Here is a 17,026-nt window from a genome sequence, read left to right on the forward strand (position 1 = left end):
ATAACAAATGAACACAATAAAGTATTAAGAACAAATAAGTTAAGTATAAACATACCGTAAAAGCAATATATTAAGTATAGAAACGTGTTCACAAAAACAATAAAAAACTAACATATCTGTATTTGAAACTTCTAAGAACAACATAAAAGTGCTGTTACTTCTTACAAATAAAAAACAGTTTAAATAAAAATGGACATTTTTACCAACGAAGCTACACAAATTATAAACAGGAACAGCAACCTCACATTATACCATGCTCTGGTAATTGAAAAGCTGAAACCTATAAATTAGAATCCTATAAATTAACGTGAACATAAAAAAAAAACTCCGTGTTGTTGATTATTTGGTATCAGATACATAGCATGAACTACAAAACGACTTCTTATATTATACCATGTTGATCTTATTTAGAGTTCCGGATAAATGACGGATAGAGGTTGCTAAATAGCCTCCTACCGAGGTCACATATAAATAGAATAAAAATGTTATTTTGGGTACATAATTATTTGACCATAACATAAGATATAGGAGATACATAGCATAACTTAAAAAATGACCTCCTAAACTGTACCATGTTGATTTTATTTGGAGTACCGAGTGATTATATAATAAGGTAAAATAGAAGCTTGAAAGACAACGAATTAAATTAAGTTATGATTTTTGTTTTGTTTACTAATCTTAAGCCTGTGATTTGTTTATTTAAATTAAATATGTTCATACGATTTTCACAACACGTATTTTCATTTTTTTTTACAGAATTTCTTCCGTAAGCTGGGATGAAAGCTCAGATGCAAGTCTAACAAACAAGTTCCAACAGCCTATTCTTACTTCTGGTTTGAAATATCGTGCAAGCCAACACCCAATTTCATCCTAGTAATGCTTCTTCTGTTCGTTACTGTACGAATCTTTAAGCTCTGGGAACACTAATTATATTTCGGTCAAAAGAGAACATAAAAGACCCACAAATCTTCATTTATTGGTCTTATACTCGAAAGTTGATCCGATTATCCTCGAGCTTTCTGGAAGAAGAAGAACTTTGAAACAAACAAGCTAAATAAATAGGTGTAATTAAAAGTCGAACGTGGTTGAAGTAATTTTTATTAGCTACACTTAAGCAAACGATCGGTGTATTAAAAAACTATAGATAAAACGAAAAATGACACTGTTCTCAACCATTATATCAACATATTACTTTTAAAAAGTGTCAAAATTAAATGATTTTTCTTAAGTGATCGAATACTGTTAGTGAAGTATCGCAAAAAATATTACAAAAAAAAGAGAACAAGAGACATTAATTTTGATCTATATCAGATTTAGTCAGTGCTCATATATATAACTTATGAAAGTATGTTTCACATAGTGATTAGAAAAAGTGACACGTATTTGTTTTCAGGTAAACGACTGGTTATTAGTTAAGATTTTGTACAGTTATAGCTAAACAAACGACATGAAAAACTCCATTCTCAGTTATTTCGAACTGTAGATGCCAGTTCGTTGAATCAACAATCACCGTTCTTCTTAATATAAACAATGGCATCATTAGGACTAAAAGCCAGAACTGCAGTAATCCCCATTTCTTCTACAGCTTCTCTGGACGAGATATTATCAGAAAGAAATGAAACTGTAGCAAGAAGAAACTCTGTTCCTTGGTTATATGAAGGAAAACAATCGTCCTTTTTCGAAGTCCCGTCTACCAATAAATCTATTTCGGATGGTTTCTATGTTGCTTTAAACCAATCACGACATTTTAAAGAGAATTCAAATTCTAACTTGCTAAACGAAACCTGGCTAACGAATATTACTTATTCTTTGCCTGAGGTTATGCTAGGTTCTGCTGAGGCTCTGGACAGTGAAGGTCGGTTTTCTACAGTTGTCGGTAATGGAAATGAGTGCAATTGGACTAATCGTATAGACAACCAGACAGAGGTACTGTCCTCAACTGTTGAAATTCCGGAAGCTGTTTCTGAAGTCGTGAAAGGGTACTGGGCACTCTTGCTTGTTCTGCTACCAGTTCTTGCTGTTTTTGGTAACATTTTAGTTATTCTAAGTGTTTATCGAGAACGTAGTCTCCGAAGCGCTACCAACTACTTCATCGTCAGTCTAGCCTTTGCCGATCTTCTGGTGTCTGCTGTAGTCATGCCTTTTGCTGTTTACGTTTTGGTAAGTATATTTTTCAATCATGTATCATCGTACCTATTTAGTTATAGATATATTTGCGAGAGTGGCTTACATTTTTCTCAGATAGCCTTCACATGACATACCCTTATAAAACTGTAATACTTTCAACATATGCTAACTATAGATACATATCTACTGCCCTATATCAGACACCAACCATCATCCAAAACATATATACTATCACCTTGCAGAAACACCTTATAATTCAGTTGTAACCCTTCTACTTTGTTACAAACACGCACTTTTACTTATTATATTCACTAGGACCCACCAGTCATACTCTACGCTTGACAATTATAAATATCGTGGTGTGAGTATAATAATGGTGGGAGAATGCTAACTAAAAAAAAACTTTCAACTTTATTCATATCATGTTTCTTCTTGAATGTCTTAGCTAAACTCACAAGACTAAAATTTGGGGTTCGATTCCTCGTGCTGAATAGAGCGCAGACTGTCTATTTTCTGTAGCGTTTGAAAATTGTAAATGTTTCTTGCCAATAATTTCATTTCTCATTGGGCCAGGTGGTTATGATGCTCGACTCGCAATTTGCGGGTCGCGGGTTCGAATCCCCGTCACACTGAATATGCTCACTCGTTCAGTCGTAGAGGCGTTATAATATGACGATTATTCCACCAATTCTTTGGCAAAAAGAGTAGCCCAAGAGTTTGCGGTGGGTGGTGATACCTAACTGCCTTCCCTCTAGTTTTGCACTATTAAATTAGGGACGGCTGGCACAGATAGCCCTCGTGAAATCCATAACAAACAAATAAATATTTCTCATTGAATTTTAATATTTTAATATTTTATTAATCGTGTGAATTAAGAAATAAGTTCCTAATTAAGATTTCATTTCAGGCGTTGTTTACAAATACTATATGTGAGTGAGCAAAAAAGCTAGCATCATATAAAAATAATTGAACAAGTTAAACTGTTGTAGCTATTTGTTTTAAGCGGTGTGAATTTTAAGAGATGTGAGTCCGCAATCTTTCTGTTGATTCATCAGCGAGCTCAAAGTATTGTAAAAATGAATACCTCAAGAATAGGACTTTTATGGATTTGAGAAAGTATTGTAAAAAATGAATATCTCAAGGATCGAATTTTTATGGATTTGAGAAATTATGATAAAAATGAATATCTCAAGGATAGGATTTTTATGGATTTGAGAGAGTATGGTAAAAAATTAATACCTCAAGGATAGGATTTTTTTTTTTGGATTTGAGAAATTATTTTGACATGCTCGAGTACTGTAATGATACGTCGTGCAAGTGACGTCTCATTCCAACGCATACAAATATTTAGTTCTGTTTTATAAGCTTTCTGTCTACAAATTGCCATTAAGTGTTTAAAATAGTATTTAAAAGCATAATAGTTTCATAACGTGAGTGTAACCGAATACAAGTGTTAAGAAATAAAAATGCTTGCGTGTATTTAAATATTGCTTTAATTTCCAGGGTGCCAGAACTAGGAAACTCCAGCAAATTAAGTTTACAATAAGATCGTAAGGAAAGGTAAAATAACTGACTTGTCCATTTTCAGGTAGCACATTTCGTAGCTTGAGTTGATTGGTATTAAACACTACTAAATTTTGAGGCTCATTTTTTGATAAAATTTTTTCATTCTCTTACAAATATCATAATGTATGAATTTATCTGTATTTATTTTAAAGTTACAAATTGATAGATGAATAATCTTAGGCTATCTCGAACATTAACTTAAATATATAATAAAATATTGTTAATTAATGCAACTGAAAAGTGGCCAAAGGATACAATCGTTAGGTGCAGAATACAGTAAAGCTACGTAACAATAAGTTGACCTGCATATAAATATATATATATACATATAAAAACATGACTTTTTAGGTATGATATAGCTATACAAAGAAACGTTTACGTGTTTACGTAAACTGATAAACACATAGACTTTAGGACAAAGTATAACTATATGAAACTAATAAAAACTGTAATTGTAGGACATAGCAACATCAAGACAAAGCTATCGACTTATATAAAATGAGCCATATAAAGTTAATTTGTCCTCTTATCTAAAGACATAAAACAGTTAATGTTTAACACTAGTAAACAGGGTATTTTACAGTTCCATATATAGATATATTAAGTTTACACGTTTTAATAAATTAATAAGAAATCCAATCTAGGATTCTAGTATACCTATACATACAGGCCCAATGAAATTTACAGGTTTACATAAACTGATAAACCTCAACAGGTAGTGTGTAGTAAAGCTACACATACAGGCAGAATTAAATTTACACTCTTATATAGACTGATAAATCATGATTTGTAGTGTGTAACACAGTTATATATACAGACCCAATGAAATTTACAGGTTTATATAAAGTGTCGATTTTACATATTAATTACTAATCAACTATATGTTCCCTGGTTGGTCTGCTATAAACTTCATGACTTACAGTGGTAAAATTCGGGTTTCGATTTCCCGCGGTGAATAAAGCGTAAGTAGCCCATTGTATAGCTTTGCGCTAAAAATAAACTACTTAACTATGAAATCTGCGAGGTATTTCACATTGGCAGTCTGTAGGACGAAATGTAGTAATAAAATTACTGTCATATGTTAAGAACAATTTGTTTATATACATTCACCAACCTTGGTACTCTTCTGAAACTACAGTTGCTAAACATTTATGTTGGATAGCATTTTATACTTGTTGTCAGTAACGTGATTTATTAATATGATGATTGACTGTAAAAGCTTTCAGGAAAAAATATAATATCCCAGAAGATGAGATTAGTCTTAAAGCGTGTGATGGTTGCTATGTACGAATTCTGGTCGTTACACATTTCACAAGACGTGTGTGGAGCTTCAGAAAAGGAAAAGTGGCTGTTACGATCTCCACTAAAGAATAATCCAAAAGGAATATTTTGAGCTCAACATAATGATAAACTCATCTAAGTAACAAAATTCACGTGTACACTATCAAATCAATGTCATCAATAAACGTCAAAATAATATAATTATACTACATGTCTTACTGGTTTTTAAATTTTATTTTGTGTGAAGCTTTTATTAGATATGAATTACTAACATTAAAAAAATTAGATAGAATAAACTCGTGGTCCAAATCTGAAAACTAAATGTTAATTTAGGTATGTGAATGATAGAACTGATGCTTCTCTAAAAAACAGTAGGAAAAAATATAATACTGACAACCGGAGTGGCTGCCACTTTTATGGACCTGTTTGTAAACACTGCGATGATCGTACGATGGCAGTGAAATGTTTCCCTTAAATATGTATTAAAGTTAACTTCTACATAAAGCTACTTCATTCTTAATTTATGAAAAATTAGAATTGCCAAAACATGTTAAGTGTGTGTTAACGGTTTCTAGTGATTTTAGTTCATATAGTGTAAATTTACTCCCCTTAGTTTATTATTTGACATGATATTAAAGTTATCTTTGCTGTTCTTGCAACTACACGCAAACTCAAATTATTCACCCAAAAGCAAAGTCCTCGCTTAAGGAATATGCCTACAAACTCTTTACACAAACATACAGGAACATATTTCACTAGTTGTTTGATGATTGTTATACATAGAAGTTCTTTGACAATGGTTATTATTGTTTTTCTCAAACAATTTTGAGTATTGTGTTGTAGAACTCAATAAATGATTTGAAAGAAAATTCACGACTTCAACACACAGGAAATCAATAAGAAACATTATTATATATTTATTTAGGATCTACGCGTAAAGCTATGCCAAGATTAACTGCTCTAGTCGTCCCTAATTTTGAACTGACAGACTAGAGAGAAGGTAGCTAGACAACAACACCCACCGCCAACTCTTGGGCTATTTGACCATTATCCACTACCCCAAAGTGCAGGATATAAATTTTAGGCAACGGGATGCGAACCATGGAACCCTCGTATTCACAGTCCGGCAAGCTAACCACTAGATCACACCCGGCACAGAGTAACTGAAAAGAAATTACCTTGTAAAAACATAGCATACTCTTATATCCAGACCATTTTATCAAGAACAGACGTAACGATACATTAAAAGCGCAATTTCTGATAATAGTTGTAACAAACCATATATTTCTGTGAAGTAGACAAATTGCCAAGCTTCTTTGATTTGACAGGATCAGTTTAGTCTGGGTATTTTTTCTTCTTCTTCTAATTACAGATATTGTTATTTTTTACAAGATTAGAGCCTTGAGAGAAACAATTTAATATTCCTGTATGGTGGGTTTAGCATACAGCTTTTCTTTTACAGCATCTAAATTGAAATTCCACAGTTACTTTACTATTCGCGAAGAGGTTTTTCTAATAGCTGAAGTATATTTTAATTTTTATACAAATTTTCCAAAACACCTATTTCAATTCAAGAATAGAAACGGGTCCAGTTAATCCCATGGCATTTGGAATGTGAAGATTGCAGAATACGAATTCAAATAATTATGTTTCGTTATTTGAACAAGGGCGTGGTTATGGTCAGAAGGTATCAGATCACTACATAACAACATATCCTTTGTAATAGTTTTTCTTTCTGTTTTCGTGCCTTTAAGAACATTCATTAATAATCAATCAAGTTCAAGTAAAACACATCGATTTTCTTATCGTCGAAAATTTCTCAGTGTTCATTTTTCAGAAAAATAAAGTGCACACTGTTTTGTAATATAATGAGCTTATTCGTATATTATATAGCAACATTCATACGTCAGAGTTCACGAAAACAGTTGCTGTTTTCTATCATTTCACACTTACTTATCGATTGGAAATGTCCAATAAAACAAACAGCACTTAGAACTTTCTGTTGTTTCAATTTTCAGTCTTACTCTCTGTTTCCTACTCACTTCAGTGAGACGTTTCTTCCTCGTGGTTTTTATATTTCTACGCTCTAATATAGTTTTCTTTCCTTTTTCTGAACTCGTTATGTAATAAAGGAATATTTTTGTTTCTCTTTAAACACGTTTTATAGAACTTATCTAGCCTTTGGTATTTGAAAAGTGAGGCACATTTTTCTGGTTTTGTGGAAAAAATAACTATACGACTTAGTAGGAATAGTTTTACTAAACCATGTTTCTTATTAATTTATTGTTATAGTTTTTTGTTTTGATAACTCTATAACTCTTTTAAAATTATTGTTAATTATTATTTATACTATCCATGGTTTTATAAGTTAACTTTTCTTTATATACTGAAATTATTATAAAGAAATACTGAATTATCTATAAAACCACTCACTTTCAATTTGGAATTAATGTTATGAATGCATAACTCTACTGTTCCACTAGATTCTTATAATTTGGTTAATTATAACTAAGAATGTGTATTTATTATTTTAAATTTTGATATTAATTAGCTTGTTCTTTTTGAATAAACACTCGTTATTAACCCTGTGACGTATACGGAAGACAACCACATTAAATATAGCAGGCACTTTAAGATTTTGTGAATATATATTTGACTCACAAATTTAAGTGTGTGTCTGTTTACTTTTAGTTCTATTGTTTTCATTATCTTCTGCATAAATGTTAGTTTCCGATTAAACTTTTCGTAATGTGTAATTTGTAAAAGCTTTTTTAACTTTCGTATTTTGCTTGTATATAATATTCCTTTTATAAAATGGTCTTTGCTCACTACGTATTTAGAAACTATTTAACTATAAACAATAATCTTTAGAAAAATAACAGCAAAGTATTTTGCCAATGATTATTATTTTAAAGTGATATTTCTGCTTTGTAGTCATGCACCAAAAACACTGAATCATTTATTCTATAAGAGATGTTTGTATCACATTACAAGTATATCAAAATCAAACTCACAATGTACAGATTTATTATTTAAAAATATACAAAGGAGAAGCCAATTTTATGGTATAGTATAAAATTTACTCAGAATACAGAAACTAAACGATTGATCAACAAAAAAAACAAACAAACAACCAAACACTCTATACATGTCACACGTTGAAAGATATCACTGACTAGAAGAAATCAAAGAAAAATACTCTGTAAAATAGTTTTTCTGCAGCACTCAAAGAATTGAATGAAATATATTATCTAGACAAAATACAAGTAATGATCATTTAATTTCTGAAGTTCGTTTTTAGATCGACGTGTAATAATACTTATGAGGGATTATCTCTGTCGAATTGATGGCACTGGTGACAGGTTATTTTTACAGCAAGAAGGGTTGGATTTTGAAGTAATTAAATGTGACTGGAGGTTTTCACACTCTGGTCCCACTGCTCCAGCATCATTACGTTTGATTCATATTTCATAATCTCTCGGGTATTACTTTTGGTTCATTTGTCTTTCGGTTTAATCAACTAGAGAAGTAAATCGAAAAGTATCGTGTAGCTGCACGACACATTTAATTCAATCCTTCGGGTACAGCAGACTCTTATCTATATAGAAACTCATTAGTTCAAAATATGGAAGAATGATAAAAGTTTTGCGTTCTCTAATAAAAACAAGAATTAATAAATATAAAATGAAGTCAACACAGTAGGCATGAAATTAAAAGAGTCACAGTGTATTCGGATGAAATAAGGAAAGTTAGTGACAATAACTGATATTTGCACATACATGGCTTTGTATAAGATACATTATGACTAAAAATTAAAGAAGTTTGTATGTGTATACACACACACATATATGTATATATATATTGACTTGCCAGCATACTTTTGCTCATTTTTTAGTCATGATAAAAATTTTAAACTATTCCATATACTGGTAAAAAAGGAAAAATATTCCAATTTAGCTCTTACAATATTTCAGAAGCTGTGACATATTAGTTTCTTGTACCAATTGAGAAAATACAAATATCAATCATGAAGAAAACAATGTCATGATAATTGAAAGCAAGTGCAAGTAGGAAAGTAGCTACGATCTTGTGTTATAGCAATAAATGTTATTAAGGATCATGATTCGTTATTTTTTAGCTTATTCAAAAGATAGATATGTTTAGAGAGTACCGGTTAAATTCACTTTGAAAGATGGTTTATAGAATAGAAAACTCAGTGAACTATCTGCAAGTATTCTTCTTATCATATAAATAAAACTAGTTGTGTCGTATGAAACTATAAACATACATGTTTGTACTTTTTTCCAAAGTTTGATCAGAGCTACACAACAGTTATAGCTGTCCCTAATTATAAACTGATAGACAAGAGATGATGCGGCTAGTTTTTTCAAAGTTTTGTCAGAGCTTAACAACATTTATCTACCTATAGCTGTCCTTAATTATAAACTGATAGACAAGAGATGATGCGGCTAGTTTTTTCAAAGTTTTGTCAGAGCTAAACAACATTTATCTACCTATAGCTGTCCTTAATTATAAACTGATAGACAAGAGATGATGCGGCTAGTTTTTTCAAAGTTTGCTCAGAGCTACACAACAGTTATCTACCTATAGCTGTCCCTATTTCTCTTCTTCTGTGTAACAGAATACTTTACCGTTTTTTAGACTGTTTATGTGAGTTAGAACAATAGAGCTTGACAAACCAAGACAAAATAAATGATTAAAGAACAGCTGGACTTTTTTGTCCTAATAAAAAGCGCCTAAAACACTTGATGTGACTAAGTAATCACTGTACCATGGTTACATAACGTAAGTATCTGGACAGCACAAAGCTAATAGATTGTTGTTGTTAATGTGTTTTTTTAGCAAAAGCTACACAGTTGGATATATGCGCTCTGCTAATCACGGGAAATTGAACCCCGGATTTTAGCTTAAAAGTTCATAAACTTACCGCTGACTCATACGGTGTACCAGCTAAGTGAAACAGCTCACGAGTCAAATGGGAGTCTTCTGTTATATTAGATGAAGCTGAGGTAAATAAGGTTAAATAAATAGCTATGTGACGGTTCTTCTAATATGGTAGCCCATTGTGTAGCTTTGTGCTTAACCACAAAGAAACAAAATCCAGAAAATATTTATCCAATTAGATATTTTATTATTCTGCTAGTATGCGTATGATAAAATAATGATGTCTTCAAACAGATGTATATAAACAGGTATTAGATAAATAAATAAAATTTGAAGATTCTTTAAATATTTGCCAGATTGCTAAATTTCAAAGTTAATTTCATTACAGCCATTACTAGAAAGTAAACTTTTGTTACAAATTTATATATATATATTTAAATGATGATATGGAATAAAATAAAACGTCTTCCTTCTTTTTCTGTCTCGGCCGTGGCCAAGTGGTTAACGTATCGGGCTGCAGACTGAAGGATCCATGGATCGAAACGTTACGCATCCAAGCATATTTCGCACTTTCACTTGGATACGTTATAAATGTGGTGACGGTTGCTGCTGACTCTTCCTTTTCTTTATTAATCAATTCAATACTAGAAACAGTTATACCTGAGTCCTCAAGGTACCTTATCTGGTCGCTTAGCCCACATGTGCATAAGGGGCTGTTCAGCTGTATATCTTGAAGTTGAAACCGAATATTTAAAGTTTTTACAAAAGAAGTAAAAAGCTACAAAATGTCATCACTTTGAACGAATTAGGTGTCTTCGAACTTATTAAGTTTTGTTCAGAAATAGCTCCTTAGTACCTAACCCTTCGATTAGAGATCTTAATGCTGTTTGGCTGCAAGGGGTTATGTGACCGATGACGTCATGAGTGGATAGTTCCACATAGCACCATGATAGTTTAATTTACTTTTTACATAAATCCTAAAGTAGGTTTTATAATGAAAAACTTGTTTATGTCGAATACATAGAGTATAATTTTTGTGGGTACAACGTTTCACCAGGTTAACCTGGCATCATCAGGTACAACAGCTACAATGAGTGGGCTGTTTATACATAGATTATAATTTGTGTGGGTACAACGTTTCACCAGGTTAACCTGGCATCATCAGGTACAACAGCTACAATGAGTGGGCTGTTTATACATAGATTATAATTTGTGTGGGTACAACGTTTCACCAGGTTAACCTGGCATCATCAGGTACAACAGTTACAATGAGTGGACTATTTATCCTCCAGGTAATACAAAAAAAAACAAGGAGATGGATACATTGGTATCACATGGGTTCAGCAAAGACTGCAGAACAAAAAAAAGTATGTTAAATATGGTCCGACAATTAATGTTATTTTTATACAAGTGAGGAATCTTGATCATAAAATCAGTTGAGAATCAGCCAATATAATACATATTACTAATATTAGATGCTATGCTAAATGAAGGATTGTTGAAGATTCTTTAATTCAAAGGTGTCAAACTTCAACACCACTGAATGCCAATTTAAGCTGTACTCGTCTGACGTCATAAGCCATTAAGAGACTTCGAATTTCCGTTATAAAATAAACAGTGTATGTGTTTCTTTCAGCAACTAATTGTTGGACTGAACAGGACATGTGAAAGTGTCGAAAACTATATTTAAACCAATTTGGTGGTATTCTAAGATAGGGAATCAAAATAGTATTTTAAGATTTTACACTGTATTGCATATTTACATACTATTAAGATATTAATATTCTTATAAACGTTAAGAAAATCTAGAACAAGATAATTTCAAATATCTTACAAAGTGACTTATGTTCAAAACATAATTCTGGTCATTTTAACAGTTTCATGCTCACTTAGTTTGTATAATTGAAAAATGTGTTTTTAAAAGTTTACATTGATTGGATTTCATCTACGACATATTAGTTTATTAAACCGTTTGACAAAGCATAATATCAGCGTTACCTACTTTATTGTATTCATATAGAGTTTAATAACTCGTTGATAAAAGCAGACGTAATGGGACCTATGAAAATAAAACAGGGCTATATAGGTTATAAATGACTGAATATAGTCGTACTTCCTATTTTTGTCGTTTGGGCATACAGTATTACCTTTAGTTTATATGACTCAAACAAAGCTATATCTTTGTTCATTATACATATAAAACGACAGGACAAAACTACGTAGATTGTAACATAAATTACTGTATGGAGGATTGTACAAGAATGATGAACAGGATAAATATTTATAGTTTGAATGTTTTATGTATAAATTCATATGGAAAACAATACTTTTCAGGGCTACGAATATTGTAAGTTAAACTAGCATATGGATATTCATATGTTAATCATAAAGTATTAGGTTTGAGAACTTTAATAAACTGCAACTGGCCTGTTAAAGATAAGAAGACGACGTTTTGATTTCTATATTGAAAGTCGTCGTCTCATTTTCTTTTAACAGGTGGTTGTAATCTATTAAGGTTCTCAATTCCACTGTGTCTACTTCGCGTAAAGATTTACTAAGACAACAGCCATAAAGTATGCTATACAAATAGGCAAACTGTAATACATAAAACATTAATTTTATATATTCAAAACGCTTTTTATTTCTGAATAGACAGATATTAAAGTGAAACTACAAAGTAGTAAGTTGACCACATCGATAATACAGAAACTAATATCATGTTTTTTGGGAACTATTTGGTTTCTAGTAACACAATTTGGAACTAGCCATCCCCTGCTGGTACTGCATGGAACTATCTGCTGTGATGTCACAGGTTAAATGATCCTATTAACTAATCAGCATTCAGATGCGGAACGTGATGGTTAACTACTCTCGTTTCTGTACTCGAGTAACCATGTTACAATTATAGAAGACTAGTGTGTCAAAGATAAACTTTGTTTAGAGAAGCAGAAAGTTAAATCAGAATGTTATCTTTCGTTTATACTTCCATAAAATATAATTCGTTACATTCTTCCAATATCATATGAAAAATAATTATCCGAAAGCATATTTAAATTATGTAAAAGTAAGAAAAAAAAGGCATTTTATACGTTATTTTGGAAAATAATCTTTAGCTAAGAAGTTAATTATTTAAGTTTTGGAGTTATTCGAAGCATCTAAAAATCGAATTATAATGTAAAGGTTTTAGAAAATTGTTTCACACATCATAATGATTATTGTAGTTTAGAAACGCCGTAACACTTTATCATAATGATTATTGTGGTTTAGAAACGCCGTAACACTTTATCATAATGATTATTGTAGTTTAGAAACGCCGTAACACTTTATCATAATGATTATTGTGGTTTAGAAACGCCGTAACACTTTATCATAATGATTATTGTAGTTTAGAAACGCCGTAACACTTTATCATAATGATTATTGTAGTTTAGAAACGCCGTAACACTTTATCATAATGATTATTGTAGTTTAGAAACGCCGTAACACTTTAAATAGATGCGGATTCACCGATTATAAGGATTATCATTAGAATATTTATATTAATGGACTTTTATTGCTTTAAATAATGCGTTTTTAAGCTATTAATGTTAGTTAAAGTGGAGAAAACATTTTTACATGGAATTCAAATTCTGGAGTGTCTTTTTCTCACTAACTAGCTTGTTGTGTCTAGTTGCTGTATTCTTTTGAAACTTTTGTTTATAAACCAACAACTAATCCTACATGTATTGTTAAGACAAATATCCAATTCATTTATAAAGATGTTGCTATCATCACGAACGCCCCCGGCTAAATACGTTCCAGTTGTCTTCTCTTCCTGCAGATGTAATGAGCAATCCCTACAGAGCTAAACCATTATGGAATCTTTCTTTTCAATTATAGATAACTTGGTGGCTAATTCTGCTTCGTTGTGTTTTTTAGTGAATTTGAAAGCACGCCCCATGTTCTGCATCTAACTTATAAGTTACAAAGACCCAATAACAAGCCAAAGTAAACAGAATAAAATGAAATGATGTCAACTTGATTTTAATCAAAGAGAGATTACCATCATAAGTACCCGTTTCCATTCATAAACGTTCTGTTCCTTGTTAAATCCAAGTTCGAAAGCCGTTAAGCTAACAGTTTTATCTTATGTAACATGCGTACATAATTCTTTGAATTTAAGCATACCCAATGTCAAGTTATGGAATAAAATGAATTTTAAAATTTAATTCATATAGCAAGTGGTGAAGAGAAGACACATTTCCCAATTTTTTGAACGTTTTGTATGCATATTTGCTTGTCTAATGCTCACATATATTATCAGATTTTAGGAAAAAGTTAACTATATCCTGGAAGTGTATATTTCAATTGCCGTAGTTTATCTTGCCACAAACCTTGCACATTTAAGTAAAACAAATATCTGTACCGTACCACCTTCTTATAGGACTGAAGTTCGTACTTTACCAGAACCAGCATTTTTAGGTTTCATAGATACGTGTGTGCGTTCTTAGTTATATGTTCAAGTTACAAATATAATAAAACAGAATGACAAATTTATTATTTTTAAATTTGTAGCTCTTTCTACCTAAAAGTAGACACATTTTATATTCTGAAGAGGTTATACTCTACATTATCACCTAGTCCTTAAAAAAAGAACATCAGGTATAATTATAGCAGACTCTCTACCACAAAACTATAAGGAAAAAGTACAGCTACTATACCAAAAATATCGCAACGTTCTTTCTTTTTATTTAAGAAGTATATATATATGGCTCAGCGGTAAGATTTAAAATTTATGATGCTAAAATTCGTGTTTCAATTCTCCAGGGTAGAGAGAACGTGGAGAACCCATTGTATAGCCTTACTCTTAACAAAAAACAACCAACCAAACAAATTGAATAAAAATATTACTTTTTTTTCAAATTATCGGAGGAAATTGAATTTTATTTCTAGCTTTATTTGAATTCTAAATATATTTCTATCATATATCGCACACCTTTTTTGGTTTGTTTTACAGAGTTTGCTAAGAATACTTATTTTTACGCAAATAAAGTATCTATTATTATTAACTTCTGACAAAAGTTACGTTACTTACAAAGAACGGAACTAAACATTAACCCAGTAATGAAACGAACTTATTTATTATATCTTTCCTACTATAAGAATACAAAATAATAGTTTAATCAAAAATGAGAGAACGATAATAATAACAATGACAAACACGTCTGTTAGACTTTCAAAATGGCACAGGTTCAGCTATGAGTAATCTAGAAAAAATACTATTAGTTTATAGAAAAGAACAGACAAACACAAGTATAAGAATTGCAGACAGTTAAAACAGGTTTAATGGGAAAAGGACTATAAACTGTTAAGTGTAGGGAGGCGTTCTTCTATTTAAAAAGTTTTTTTCTTTTATTAAAAGTTCAGTGTTAGATTTAGGGGTGGTTAAATGGTGAAGTTGGTAGATGGATCTTGTGTTCTGTTTTCAGTGTGTTGGCGTATAGCGAATGTTATGGAATTGCCGAGTTTGTTACCTGTTTTAATTGAAGAACCCATATCTACGAAAACTTCTACTTTAAGATTGTGTTTTGTTTTGCCAATATAAGATGTTTCTACACGTGTATACAAATAAAAACCGAGAACAATGGGAGGTCGGGAAGCAGTCCTTGATGTGAAAGAAGAATTTCAGTCGTGAGGAGGGTTTACAAGTCAACTTATTTCGAATCATGAAGGGGGCTTAAAAACCAACTTATTTCCAGTCGTGAGGATAATTTACAAACCAACTTAAAGTCAGCTGAAATTCTATATTGTCTCTCCAAAGTTAACTCATTGAAATCCCCTTTTACTGTGTACTTTTCGCTTTAGACACATACAACTACAATCTAGCAGAGTTCCTTATCCCAATCTTACAGCCTCTCACAACAAATGAATTCACTATCCCTGACTTTTTACTTCGCTCTTGAAATTAGTCAACTCTTCACTCTGACATTACCTCTCTGTTTATTAATACCATTGTAAAAGAAGCCTTCAACATTTGCTTTTCTATACTTTTCCACAGTAAAATTCTATTTAATATTTCTTTTCTAAAACTCAATTCAAACCTATGTTAAAGATCTTTGAAAATACAGATACTTATTAAACAGCTTCATCTATGATCAGATAGATAACATTGCGATAGGCTCCTCTCATTAAGACATCCTTAGCTAATGCGGTTTTGTCAGTATAAGCACACATTGATATATGTTCTTTGGAGTTCGAACTGATCCTATACAAAGAATGTTTACGTTTACTATTTTCTTTCGTCAGAAACATTTTTTTTTCCTTTTCCTTAAACTCACAATACTTGTATCAAACGTACCTGTGAAGCTGAATTTAACAACACCATGATCTGTTTAAATGAACTCGTAGACCGTAAATGTATCAACTTTTCCGCATCTCTCTATCGAAATGAAAAATGTAGCTTTATCCTGTTCCCTTACAGACGTAATGTTATTCTTTGTTTACTCGATAGAACATACAAACTCTAATCGACATGTTTGGCACTTCATTTCAAAATTTTCCTCCTACGTGATATCTTAATATATAATGGCTACCCTAAGCACTTACTGGAGGAAGGTGTGATTTGGTTTGTATTTCGCGCAAAACTACAAGAACGGTATTTGCGCTAGCAGTCCCTAATTTAACAGTGAAAGACTAGAGGAAAGACAGCTATTCAGCACCACCCACCGCCAACTCTTGGGTTACTATTTTATCAACGAATAGTGGGATTGAGCGTCACATTATAACTCCCCCATGGCTGAAAGGGCGAGCATGTTTAGTGAGACGGGGATTCGAACCCGCGACCCTCAGATTGCGAGTCAAGCGCCCAAACTACCTGGCCATAACCGACCTATTGAGGAAGTCGCCCACTCAACAACAAGTTTGATGTCAAACGTAGAATAGCTACCTTTACTTAAATGTCTGATACATTCCTATATACCATACCTTAGCAAATATAGCTTCACTATCATAGTCCAGGTCAAAAGCATGATTAATCAATGTTATCTCGAGGTTGAGAAAGTTCACCTCCTGACCATCCATTTTTCACGGCTTGTGTACTTATAGGCTTGTAGAGACTATAAGCGTTTTTATAAACAATACTCCATCTTAACATAAAATCTTCTGAACA

General features: G+C 31.8%; 1 protein-coding gene across 1 annotated transcript in view; it reads left to right on the top strand.

The window, feature by feature from the left end:
• Positions 1 to 1,387: 1,387 nt before the first annotated feature.
• The window catches only part of LOC106458625 (dopamine D2-like receptor), a 61,298-nt gene continuing 45,659 nt past the window's right edge, over positions 1,388 to 17,026 (top strand). The window contains exon 1 of the mRNA XM_013918148.2: positions 1,388 to 2,160. Coding sequence (XP_013773602.1) covers positions 1,531 to 2,160 — 630 coding nt within the window. The 5' untranslated portion in view covers positions 1,388 to 1,530. The remainder of the gene's footprint in view (positions 2,161 to 17,026) is intronic.

This window comes from Limulus polyphemus, unplaced genomic scaffold (assembly GCF_000517525.1).
Source record: "Limulus polyphemus unplaced genomic scaffold, Limulus_polyphemus-2.1.2 Scaffold494, whole genome shotgun sequence".
NCBI lineage: Eukaryota > Metazoa > Arthropoda > Merostomata > Xiphosura > Limulidae > Limulus > Limulus polyphemus.